Here is a 13,082-nt window from a genome sequence, read left to right as displayed (position 1 = left end):
AGACTTCAGTTTCATTACGGTGCAGTGTCATTTGATGCAACAAATTACGCCTACATTGGTATAAATAGTGGTGGGTTGGGGGAATGGGGTGAGAGAGGAGGCGGAAAAATTACAATGAGACGTTGGGGAGGAGGTGAGGGGGATAGAGTGATAATGGACATAGGGTTATGTGTGACGCTTCGTAGGGTGAGGAGTTCATGGCTGAAGTTAGGATTATAGGGGTTTCACTAGCGTGTTGGACTGTTTCACAACAAATACAACCCACAAGAAATTTTGAATGATGCAAAAGCCATGATTGGAACATAAAAAAAGAGCCGTTAGTACAAAAAACTCAAACGCAGCGACTACAATTCAAAGTATATTTGAAGCTCCCAATACCTAACCAAAAATCTAGGAGTCTTACCTCTTCGCCTCCTCTAGCACCCTCAACCCATGCCTCTCACATTGCAAGATACAAGACCCTCCTGGCCTTTTAATATTTTTGTACTCTCTCCCTGAACCCTGTTCCCTAAATCAACTCCATGTACATATACCCTGACAAAATGTAGATGGTTCACTTGATGATGACGAAGTTGCACCATGACGAAACACCGGTTGTAGAAAATACTTAATATTAAAATGCATATTCACAAGATGTTTTTGATGTACATGGTCCCTAAACAGTAGTATAAGTTTACACCCGCAAGAATATATTGTATCGTAAAATGTTTCCAAGAATACATGACATCATGCGTGATAAAATTGATTTTACTGAAAGTAAAGGGTAATCGCATTTTTCTTTGAATTCATCCTATTAAATGATACTGTGAGGAATAAGTGCCCAAACATATATAATAAAGACTCTTGGAAAATTTACCTAGTTGATAGGCAAACCTATTGTAATATTTTGAGAAATTTTGTTTAAAAATGTCTAAGTTTTTTATTTTTAAGCATGGAATTATTTGTAATTTAAGACACCATCTCGCATAATCAAGGCATTTTTCTCTTACATTTTCAATAGTGTTTAGACGGTACGTTTGTTTACATAAATATACATATATATACAAATGATATATATATATATACACATATATATGTATGTATATAATATAATGTATATATATATATATATATATATATATATATATATATATATATATATATATATATATATATACAGGGTTCTTCCGGAAAATAAGTGTACTGATTTTTTCCCGCCACTCCAGGCGCGCCCAGCACCGCTCTGACGGGCTGCGATTGGAGGGGGGTATGTTGGCAAGCGACGCTGAAAAAGGCAGTCGGCTCTGAGCTGTGGTGTAGTGAGGAGCTCTGTTAACGCGAACCTCCACGCTCGACCCACGTCACGGAACGCGATGCCGAAGTTTTTGGAGCAGCGTTATTCCATCAAATTTGCGGTAAAGCTTGGGAAATCGTCTACCGAAACTGTCGGTATGATTAACCAGGCTTACGGGGAGTCAGCCATGTCCAGAAACATGATCTTTCGGTGGCACAAGATGTTCGTGGAGGGCAGAGAACAGGTCGACGACGAACCACGGCCTGGACGCCCATCAACGACACTCACCGACGAAAATGTGCGAAAAGTTCGCGATGTACTGAACTCTGATCGTCGTCTTAGTGTTCGGATGATAGCAGAGCAGTGTAATGTGCCAAAAACAATAGTGCACGAGATTATTAGGGAGCAATTACAGATGCGAAAAATTTGTGCAAAGTTGGTGCCGAAAGTGCTCAGTGATGATCAAAGACTCAATCGTTTGGAAATCGCGACACAACTTGCGGATCACTGCAAAAATGATCCACATTTTTTAGAGAACGTTGTTTCGGGTGACGAGGCGTGGATCTTTGAGTACGACCCGGAGTCGAAGAGACAAAGTGCGGAGTGGCACACCCCATCATCACCTCGTCAAAAGAAAGCTCGCATGAGCAAATCTCGTATCAAGGCGATGCTCATTGTCTTTTTTGACAAAAGGGGAGTCGTCCACTACGAATTTGTACCTGAACGACAAACTGTAAATGCTGCATTTTACGTCCAAGTGCTCGACAGGCTTCGAAAACGAGTCGCCCGCGTCCGGCCAGCGATCAAAAACATCTGGCGGCTGCATCACGACAATGCGCCGTCTCACACCGCGCTTGTCGTGTCGGACTTCTTGGCCAAGCACGGCGTGGCAACGCTGCCGCACCCGCCCTACAGCCCGGACTTGGCACCACCGGACTTCTTTCTGTTCCCGAAGATAAAGAGGAGTTTGAAAGGAACGCGATACGGGACTTTGGACGCCGTCAAAGAGGCCGTGACGACGTGTGTTCGAGAGGTTCCCGATGATGCCTTCGCGGGAGCGTTCCAGGAATGGGAACGCCGCTGGAACAAGTGTATCGACTCACAAGGGTCCTATTTTGAGGAATATTAGCTTAAGATATGTAAAAGTGTAATAAATTTTTTTTCCTGAGCTCAGTACACTTATTTTCCGGACGAACCCTGTATGTATATGATAAGCACGTGTATACACACACTCACACACACACCTTATTTTATATATATATTCTTTTATCATAAGGTGTGTGTATTTATATATACACACGCCTTATGTCTCTTCATATCAGTATATCACTTTACTCTTGCAAAAAGAAATAGCTAAATGAACAAGGGAAGATACTGCGGTTTTATATTTGTGATTTTTAAATATTAATTAATGTTTTGATGACCGCATTTATAGCTCTAAAATGGAAAAAACATTATGTAACAAGTAAATTTCAAATGTGTAGGAGTAATATTACCCATTTATTTGTTGAGAAATTTGAGATGAAGATTTTTTCCTGACATTTGGTGCAAACATTTTCACCAAGTATGTACATCGAATGCTGAAAAATACGAGCGGAGCATTACGATTTACGATGTGGAAAACATTGATGATGACTTTTTTCCTTCACCTTGTCACCGATCAAAACCCCTAACATAGAAGAATCAAAAAAGGGAGATTGCCGTCATGGAAACACGGTTGGATTGGTTGCCTCAGTCAATCCTTGGCGAACCGAGCATATATATGTATATTGCGCGAGTGATTAAAGGCCCCCCTAATCTTTTTCGGGTTGGAAGAAATCCTAAATATTGGATACATGCAGCACAAGGGTGATGAATAACAGTACAGAGAGCAAAATATTAAAATGGGAAAAATATCGCATAACGCTCTTCGACGGTACTATACGAACGATGTAGAGCTCTATTTGGTAAGAACGATGACTCAAAAAAATAACCAAGGTGCCCTATATTTTCAATACCATACTTGACTGGTACACGAATTATTTTTTCTATACATCTTGTCAAATTTAAAATAATCGTTACATTAGTTTTGTAAATTTCCATTGTTAAAATGGTATGTTAATTTCCTGAGTTTTTCTAATCGGATTACAAATTTTATTTTGATTAAAAAGGCAGCATGGGTTATCATTTTAGTGAAATTTTAGCATTTAGCTGGTAGAAGTATCAAAAATAGGTTGACATATCTATGAATACAGGCTGACTTAAGATTCAGAAACTATGCAAGTTACTATTTTTTGAAATAATTTCGAATAGGGGTTATTGTAGTGCCGGATGTCTGGATGCATTTAGTTAGGAGCGGCTAGGAAATGCATCTTTGTTCCGTTGTATATATGGTCTGTTTCCATCCAACACCGTGACTGGTAGAATAACAACAGCAGTAATATCATTGTTATTTTTTAAGAATGTTGCCCCCATAAGTTGAGTATCATGGGTAAATAAAAAACATTACATTAAGAAGAGAACACATTTCAATAAATCTCTTTATCTTATCCAATAAAACCTTTAATTTTTCTGCGAGTAGCAGCGTGTCATATTTTCTAGTAATGTAGAAGTCCTGAATGCGTATAAACACCCATTAATTTGGAATTTGTTTATTCTCCAGAATGACATGTAGGAAAATTTGTTTACTGGAAAAATTATTTAGCCACAGTAATTTAGTACAGCGCGGATTCAAAAATTAATTGATAAGAAAAATGTACCTCAATGGCGAAATATAGTCCTTCATACTCTCTCTTAGGTTTATTCATAAACAGTGACTATGACATATATCTCTATTTCATAGAGAAAAGCCAAACATTTGAGCTTTTGTTCATCAAATTAAAGCCGTACTTCCAAATTATGATATGGATGGTCCATGAGGCCAAAACAGGTGTCCTTTTGAATTGTAGATAATTTGCGTGGCAAGGTTTTTTTGACTGAATTTGAAAAATTGAGTTGGATAACAACGGCTCCAAAAACGGCTTTCTGAAAACACGACGACAAATTTCTCACCGAGAAAACTTTAGTTGACCTGCATCAAGTGCTTTGGTTCCTCACTGTTTATTCCTTTCGGTTATTCGCTCAAAGGACGTTAAAAAAGGGAAAATCAGTAAAAAGATGACCTGATAAAGGGCAAAAACTTAAAATCAATATTCAAAATGAAATATAATAAAAATATCAGAATTAACCGAGAGCCAGTTCATTTTTGAATAAGGTGCGGAGAGGAATTCATTCAGATTTTCATCCAATGAGACCTCGGCAACTCCATATACGGCGGCGTAAATCGGGTTGCGTATACGCAGGTTAAATTTTAATGGCGAAGGAAGGAACGCCCAACCGAGTTAACTCTTTTGGAACTTAACCAATTGGAACTCGTCACCCTTCACGCAAAAGCGATGGTTCCTATTCCCTTTCTTCGTCGGCCGTTAATTTGTGGAGTAGCCACCCAGAAAGGGGATGGGTAGGAAAAAGAACATTGCTGCCACTATGTTTTTAGGGATACACATCTCTTCAAACAATCAATCAAAATACATTAAAAATCAATAAATAGGTAAAACGCTGGGTTAAGATAGATAAAATCTCTATAAATTCTACCGAAACGTTTCTATGGTAATCAATTACGCTTGAAGTATAAAATTATTTACTTTTTCAAATCCTATTTGTGTTGAAATGTATTCTTGCTGAAAATCTACATGTTTTCTGGATTTAAACGGGAAGCTTCATCAGTTTAGTTCTCTATTTTACTGAACACAGGTTTTTTCAGGCAAGGTTTTGACAGATGGATGTTGTTTTTAACTATCCAAAATGTCCCAAGCGACTGGCGGAAAGGTGAATTGGTCATGAATTTGATGCGGAATATCGCAAAATGTTGTTTTAACAAAAGCAAATTTCCAGAAAAATGGAGACGGATTCATTTTTAAACGAAATATAACCTCCAAAAATTTCACCACTTGTTTTATTGTCATCTTTTACCAATTAAACTCGAAAACTAATTAATTGACAAGCCAGGAAAATGTTTAAAAGTTTATATTTGTATTTAGTTGAATCTAAATGCAGTTTTGGAAATTTATAATCATGTATTGAATTTATTTTTTAATAATCTCTTTACATTCATCATTCATCGTGCAGTTATTTTGGATATTTCTTCATCAATTCGTGCTTTAATTTCCAATAAGTAAAGTAAACCACCTCATCGAGTTTGGTAGGAAATCAGAGTCTGAATTCACAACTGTACTAATCATTTGACTTTAAATAAATACCGCTTTAATCATTTAACCATAAACTTTCATTTACAAAATCCGTCATAGAATTAACTTCTGGATCATCGAGCCGCGAAATATAAAGGTGGCGCGGATAGTCACATGGCGTGAAGGAGGGTCATACTTGAGAAACCGCGTCCTTGTGAGTGTAAGTCCCAAATTTCCCCCGCTACCTCAAAAAGGCTAACAAGAGGGCGGGAATTGGTATCCGCGAGACTTCTGTTATATCTTTCCCACTTAAGAGGTGATTTATTCAATTATTTGGTGGTGATCGTGGTAAACATATAATCAAATGTTTTTCACGATTCCATTTGTCCTATTTCGAAAATGTGTTAATTTTAGACCACATTATATTAGCATATCTGCCTCTGGAATTTCAACGGGAAATACATTTTTTACAGCTTAGCTGTTGTTAATATTGAAAAAAAAATTATTCAGGCGTTGTTTATGGGTGAAAATTTGCGATATCCAGAGCATAAAAAATAGCATGTGTAAATTTTTCACACTATAATTTTTAATCGTCTTGATCGTGACATTAAAATGTGGAAAACCATAGTTGGAGAATTTAACATTATATTGCGAAAATTTGGCATCGTGGATATTTATTATACAACTGATACCGCGAATTTTCACATTGTGAAAATCCATGATATCCGTGTTTATTACTTTTGTAAAGATACATAGATAATGATATTTTTCGATGTTTCTTCTCAGAAATAGGATCACAATAAATTTTGAATGGATTATTCAATGAATAAAATATAAATACTACATATTTAGATTTTGGGGTATTTTCACAAAACTACATTTCAAAATATCCGTGTTATTTACTCTTGTAAACGTAATGTAATATTATTTTTCGATGTACCTTCTTAGGAATAGGATCACAATAAATTTTGAATGGATTATTTTGGGAATAAAATATAATTACTACGCATTTGATATTCGGGGGTTGGTGTCTTCTCACCTTGTCCTCCGAGATGGATCCGAGTGGAGCCGAGGGGTCGGTGGTGGCGGAGGAGTCTTGGGTTGAGGGGGCGGCGACCGTGGTGGTGGTGGACGACGACGATGGCCCAGGGGAGGCGGTGCGGAGGGTGGGCGGCGGGGGCCGCGCCCCGGCGCCCCACGACTCCTCGATTCGCAGCTGGATGCCAGCGAGCGCCGCCGCCTCCTCTTTGGTGCACGCCAAATCCCCTCGGACGACCAAGCGGCGGAGCTGCGTCGGGGAGAAAGAAAGACAAGGACGGAGATTAGAATGAGAGAAAGAGGGATGGTACACACCAAATTAGACCACCACTGTGCTCAAGAGTAAGCGATTTTAAGTGTGATTAATTACGTAAAGTCAGTTAACTCATTAAGGATAGAATTTTGTAAGGAAGGTTCCAGAAAATTGACCTTGGGGCAGAATCGGATCTAGAAAATCTCCTAGCGGGGGAAGAAAATATACGCATGAATTTTCATTTTCATATAAAGGGTCCGTACAATATATATCGTGACTTGTTCCAAAAATAAAAATTTATTGCAGTTATCATTACAATTACTTCAATAATCTTCTAATTACATTCCTTTTGCATCGATACACTTAGTCGGGCGCGTCTGCCACTCGTTTCCGGAATACTGTTGAGAGCCTTTGTCGTCGCCGCTTGAACCTCCTCGATAGAGTCGGACCGATATACTTTGAGCTCCTTTTAAGCTATCCTTTGAGGTAATAACGCTGTCGAGAAAATCTTCATCTTCCTAGACACATTCCAAAATTTCTTGCAAAATTTCCACCCGCTACAGTTTTTGTTCCGCTTAAGTCTTTCGGCACCAGATTCGCGCACACTTTTCTCATCACAAGATCCTCTGTTAATACGGTGTGGACGGTTCCGACTGAAAGGCCGGTCTCCTCACTGATAAGATGGTTAAACGCCTGTCAGAGGCCAAAACCTTTTTCACTTTGGCCACCTAAGCATCGGTTCGAGCGGTCGTCGGGCGTCCGACGCGGTCCCGGCCTTCCTTAAACATTTTGTGCCACTCAAAAACTCTTGTGCGGCTTAAGACATCATCCCCATAAGCCTGTTTAATGCGTTCAAGGGTCTCCGATGCGGATTACCTGAGTTTAACCAAAACTTCACAGCGTAGCGTTTCTCGACGGTGCGCTCCATACTGGCGCGACGACACCACAAACAATCACACGTCACAAAAATCCACTTCCTTTCTCAACGCATGACCGGAGGCAACTGAATTTAAGTGCGCCTAAGTCGTGGGTGACCCCTCTACCGAGCCGACCGGTCGGCCCTTCATCCACTGCTCCGTTGAGGCTACAGCGAACCAGTCACGATACTTATTGTACGGACCCTGTATATGGAGACTGAAAATCATTTCAATTATTTAGAAACAGAAACCCGCACGCTGTAAGAGCTAATTGTCTCACCAATTCTAATGTTGTTATTTTTTTTACGTATTTAGCGTTTAGAATCAATAAATATTTTATGATATTACTTAGCAGCCAGGTACAACGAGAACAAGCTAGCGCAAAGTTTAAAAAAAGAAGAAATTTTTAAACTGCGCCGCATAATTTTAGTGCGATAGCAAATTTATATCCATGACACGTTTAACTGTAGAGTACAACAAAAATGGCATAGTTATGTGGTTGTGTTACTGTGCACATCAAATATCAAAATAATAAAATCTGGAAACGGCCCCTTAATGAGTTTGAACGATCTAAATTGAACCCGGGTAAGATGTAATACGTTCCAGATCTTGAACTGAAGATCTATCAAGAATATTATTGGCTTTTTGCAAAATCGTTTCGTTATTTCTTTCCCATTTTTGTAGATCTTCTAGACACTTTAGTTACATGAAAAATATTAAAAATGCTAAATTCTCAAGTTTTTCCCCATTACGCTTTATGTAATTGAAACGAAATATAGGTGCATGTAATGTGGACATCCTTTTAATTGGGAATAAACTCTCGAATCTGACTGATTTTTCAACTGACAGGATTTTATGCAAAATATTCCATTTTTTACGACTCAAGCATACCACCAAGCCGGCTGGCAGATGCAGGTAAAAATTAATTTTAAAGCAGTTTAAAGAAAATGTTTCCATGTCTACAGGATTATCTCAAGAGAATGATTCGGCCCCAACTCCCCGGGCATTGTGCTCCGCTTATAACACTTGCGTGGGCACACATTTAAAATGCAGCACAAATCCGTTGAAGCCGATGAATGGACTATATGCAGTCTCTCTGGAATGCCGAAAATTAGGACAGCACTCCAGACATTTTCAATTCATAACGGTAGAATTTTTGAGTTTTGTTCGCAGCATAAAGGCCACGGTTAAAATAGGCCAAACGCGGATTAAAACTTGGGAAACAAAGAGGAATTCGAAGCGGTGCTACTCTTTCGCATCTCAGAAATTTCCAGGGCGGATGATGGTACTTAACGGGGAAGTTTAGATGATACGCTTAAGGAATTTCAAATGCGCAGAAACTCGTTAGTCTCGAGATTGCTAACGTAGAACGAAGGAGATTCCTCGTGGGGTCTAGCAGGCTGGAAATTTCCGATAAAGATGGATAATGAGGGATTGAATGTCAAACATTTCGCACCGACTTGGTAGATACAGCGTGTGACGCGTGCATATTTGTGTGTGTGTGTGTGTGTGTGCGCATATATATATATATATATATATATATATATATATATATATATATATATATACATGCATACATATATATTAAGTCAGCTCCTTCTCTCTTTAGAGGAAGGTGGTTTCGCCACTGAAATCCGGAATAGCGAATTTCATTTGCATGTGTTTCCCTGTAATTTTGTTCGCTGGCGCTGTCTCGCTTCTCCGTTTTCATTATATATATATATTTATATATATAATTCATATTCATGTATGAATATATATTAATATATACATATTTTATGATACATTATATATAATATATATATGCATATATATATATATATATATATATATATATATATATATATATATATATTGCACACATGCACACACATACATACTAACACATACGCACCAAAAAATACTATATATATTCGAGGACTTGTATAATAGGCAAAAGTGACTTTGACTACTTGGAGCGTATCAGTAATGCATACAAACAATACGCATTGCATTGCAAACGTTTCATGAAACACAGGAAAGAAGCAAAATTGTATTCCCAAGATGACCTTAATTATAATGAATAATTAACAGGAATGGGAAGAGACGCGTTTACTACTTAATTAATGTATGTTGTGGCCAGATTTAAATCACTCTCCATATAAAATGTGACAGACTTGTGTCTCTCTTCCTTCACTAGAAACGCTTAGTCAGAAGTTTTAAAATTATTTCAAGGAATATTACGCCATAAACAAAAATGTCTATCTTTAATCATTGTTTCTCATGTAATTTTTCCCATTTGAATACTTATGAAAAACTTTCCAGTTGCCATTAACCAGGAAATTAAAAGAAACCTTTCGATTAATCTTATTAAATTATACTCAAATAACTTAGAATCTTTAAATTAATTTGTTGAAAAGTAGAGTTCTTCAATAAAAATTAATATAAAAAACTTAAGGCTATAGAATTGGGCTATACAAAATTACAAAGCCATGAGTTAGAGCTATGGTCTCGTCGATTTTTTATTCATTGCAGATTTTTCCCGTGGATAAAATAAACTAATTTTTCTTTTAGAGTGCCTCAGTTTTCCTTCCTCTTGGTCAGGTGTGCCATTAATACTCTTAAAAAATAACCCAAGAGACGGAGAGTTAACGAAAATACCAAGTACATCGGAGAGCTAATATAAAACTCGACTTTCAACTTGCTAGTGTAAAAATACACTGATTTTACATCAGGAATTAATTAATACTGAAGATTTAGGTTTGACAATGCCCCACGTTTTGCGACTCAAACTCTAAGTAATAGCCAAACTAAGCCCACAGCTGTGGAGATCGTCAAAGAATCGTTAATTCCAGTCGATCCAAATCAACCCCCGGGGCTAAATCGAGAAAGGCATGTGCTCAAGGACACCCAAAAATGCATCAAATGGATTGGCAAGGCATCTCCCAGCAGCGAGCGATTAGCGGTTGATGGTGGAAAAGGCTAAACCTCCACAACCCAGCATTGTCCATGCACACATGCAAAGGAATTCTATCCACACTGAGAGTGACCTTTCAAAAGGCTTCTATCAAATATGAATTCTTTGTGAAAGATAGTTATTACAATTCATATGCAAAGATTTCAAAATGATTTAATTAAACATATTTCCATGAGGACGTAGATAATAAAATTCTCATTTCTGCTGCTTTCCGATTGTAGCTTCAATGCTTAACTAAATCTATGAACTAGGACATAACTTGATTACCTGTCTACCCATTGCAGTATACGGATGGAAAATATTCACCAAATCTCATAATTGTTTAGATAACGAGGGGAAATGAAAAATACTCCCGAAAATCGAATCCTAATTTAGCCTATGTGATTGAACCAGATGCCAGTTACGCGGCATCGATTGGAATATGTTCAATTAATTTAACATGCAACAAAAGCCAGGAACTCAAAAAACATTGCCACTGATGTTTTTTTTGTGATTTTTACCACATGCGTTTTACCACAAAACTGTGCCAAAAAATTCGGAATAGCCCAGTTCGGCGACTCAGAATGCACTAGCATTTTTTCAACAGCGTGTTTTTCCCCTCCCGTCGTAAGGAACCCCCTTCAATCACTCGACTTTGACAACATCGCGCACATGAAAAGTTTCTTAAATTTCTTTGTATGGTCTTCATTTTCATGGTGCCACTTTTACGATTGGTTGACACCCGTCATTTTTCTTTTCCATTCCCGCCTTGTCATTCTTTTCATTCCCTTATAACTCAATTCGACATTCATAACCTTCCGGATGTATCCTAACCTCGGTCTCCCTATTGCACTTCATTACATTTCCCTATTTCCTTCCTCTAAACTGACGATAAACTCTGTCGTACCTCTCATTTTTGACCAATTTTTCCTAACGTAGCAGAATTCATGTATCGGATTTCGTATCTTCATAATCAACGCGACATCATCTCTCCTATTTGTTCACGGCGACGCTGACTCGAGCGCGTCGTTCTAGCTGGTGGGTTTGCTTTTGGTCGGAACCCAAAGCTACGCCAACCTCTAAGATTCAACAACACACTTCGAGCGGACTTATGATTCGGCTACCGAGTCCGTGGATATCTCGCGACCGTGCTGTGTGACGTTTACATGAATCCGAGGGATGAAGAGACGGAGATAGAGGGGGAGAACGAGAGAAAGAGGGTGAAACAGCGAGCAGGTTTGACAATCAGATTGGGGAAGCGGAACTGCGGAGGAGAGAGAAGAGGGTCGAGGGAAGCGGTGGAGAAGGTGAGGAGGAGGAGGAGGTAGAGCGGGGTCGGCGGATGACTTTGAGCTCGATGGCGGTAGGGAAGGATGAATTCGTATTCGCGGGGAAACTGGGATTGGAGAGGGTTGGGTCCCCCTAGTTTCGTGCGGAATGCCTTGCCGCGGTCTGGAGCTTCCAAATAGGGGTGGGGTTGTTTGGCAAGTGGAGGGGAATGGCGGCATGGGAGGGGTCCCGAGTAGTGAGTTTTCGAGGGAAGGCCGTTTTGGGCATGGGGTCGGAGAGGGAGTGTGGGAGGGAGGGAAAGCTCCTTAAGGGATTGAAGGGGGTAGCCTTTTCGGGGGGAGGGGTTATGTGGCACCCTTAAGATTCCCAAGTGACAGCTCCCGTCCCGCAGAGGGATTGAAACTGGATTATGAGCTAAGTTAGGGAAACCATGAATCATTTGGCTGCTTTACACGCCAGTCCGCAACGCCGGCGGTGGAAGAGCCACTTCAAGAAGAAAGGGCTCTCGGCTATATCGTGTAACGTGGGTGACGTTTGCTTCCAAATACAAGAATGCATCAATCCTCAGGTTGCTCAATAATGATCTCTTTCGTGCATGAATGACTGTGGAGGAAGTCTTAATTGGTGGAAATTATGAGGCTGCAAAAGATTTGTACTTTTCAACAAATTTTAATTGAATACAACGCGTTTCGACAAAATCACAAACGGTCACGAGGTGCCAATGCATTTTTTTACCAGGCGAAATCGCTCGTACGAGGTTTGTCCATAAAAAATAATAATTCATTAAGAATACAATTTTATGTAGAACACTAAAAAAGGCAGGTACATGCCAAATTAACATGAAAATTGGAAATTAATGCAATACTGAGTACACAAGGTCTGTCCAGAAGGTATCCAGACATGAAATATTGTGATAAAAATAGCCCGCCTAAAAAAATAAGGCCTTATTACCCTTCAAAGTACTCCTCATGAGATCTCACACACTTAGCCCAGCGTATATTCCACTTTTTAAAACAGTCGGCCAAGTCATTTTACGGAATGGTCATCAGCTGCCTTGCCGCATTCTCTTTTGTCTCGTTAATGTCAAGAATTTCGTCCTGCTGTTGCACGGAACTTCCTCCCAGCCACAAACGATGACCCTGGGTTTCTATAAAATGTCACAACTGAAGAT

At 39.1% G+C, this 13,082-nt stretch overlaps 2 protein-coding genes across 2 annotated transcripts in view; both read right to left on the bottom strand.

The window, feature by feature from the left end:
• The window catches only part of LOC139693689 (uncharacterized), a 63,682-nt gene extending 57,034 nt beyond the window's left edge, over positions 1–6,648 (bottom strand). Inside the window, exon 1 of the mRNA XM_071591932.1 lies at positions 6,518–6,648. The gene's annotated coding sequence lies outside the window, so the exon portion shown is untranslated. The remainder of the gene's footprint in view (positions 1–6,517) is intronic.
• A 1-nt stretch (position 6,649) lies between these two features.
• LOC139693688 (uncharacterized) overlaps positions 6,650–13,082 on the bottom strand; it is a gene marked incomplete at its 3' end in the record, with an annotated part of 305,211 nt that continues 298,778 nt past the window's right edge. Inside the window, exon 16 of the mRNA XM_071591931.1 lies at positions 6,650–6,766. Coding sequence (XP_071448032.1) covers positions 6,650–6,766 — 117 coding nt within the window. The remainder of the gene's footprint in view (positions 6,767–13,082) is intronic.

Source organism: Hetaerina americana, unplaced genomic scaffold (assembly GCF_022747635.1).
Source record: "Hetaerina americana unplaced genomic scaffold, ioHetAmer1.1.p SCAF_5, whole genome shotgun sequence".
Classification (NCBI taxonomy): domain Eukaryota; kingdom Metazoa; phylum Arthropoda; class Insecta; order Odonata; family Calopterygidae; genus Hetaerina; species Hetaerina americana.
The sequence above is the reverse complement of the archived record's forward strand: the minus strand, read 5'-3'. Positions and strand labels throughout refer to the sequence as shown.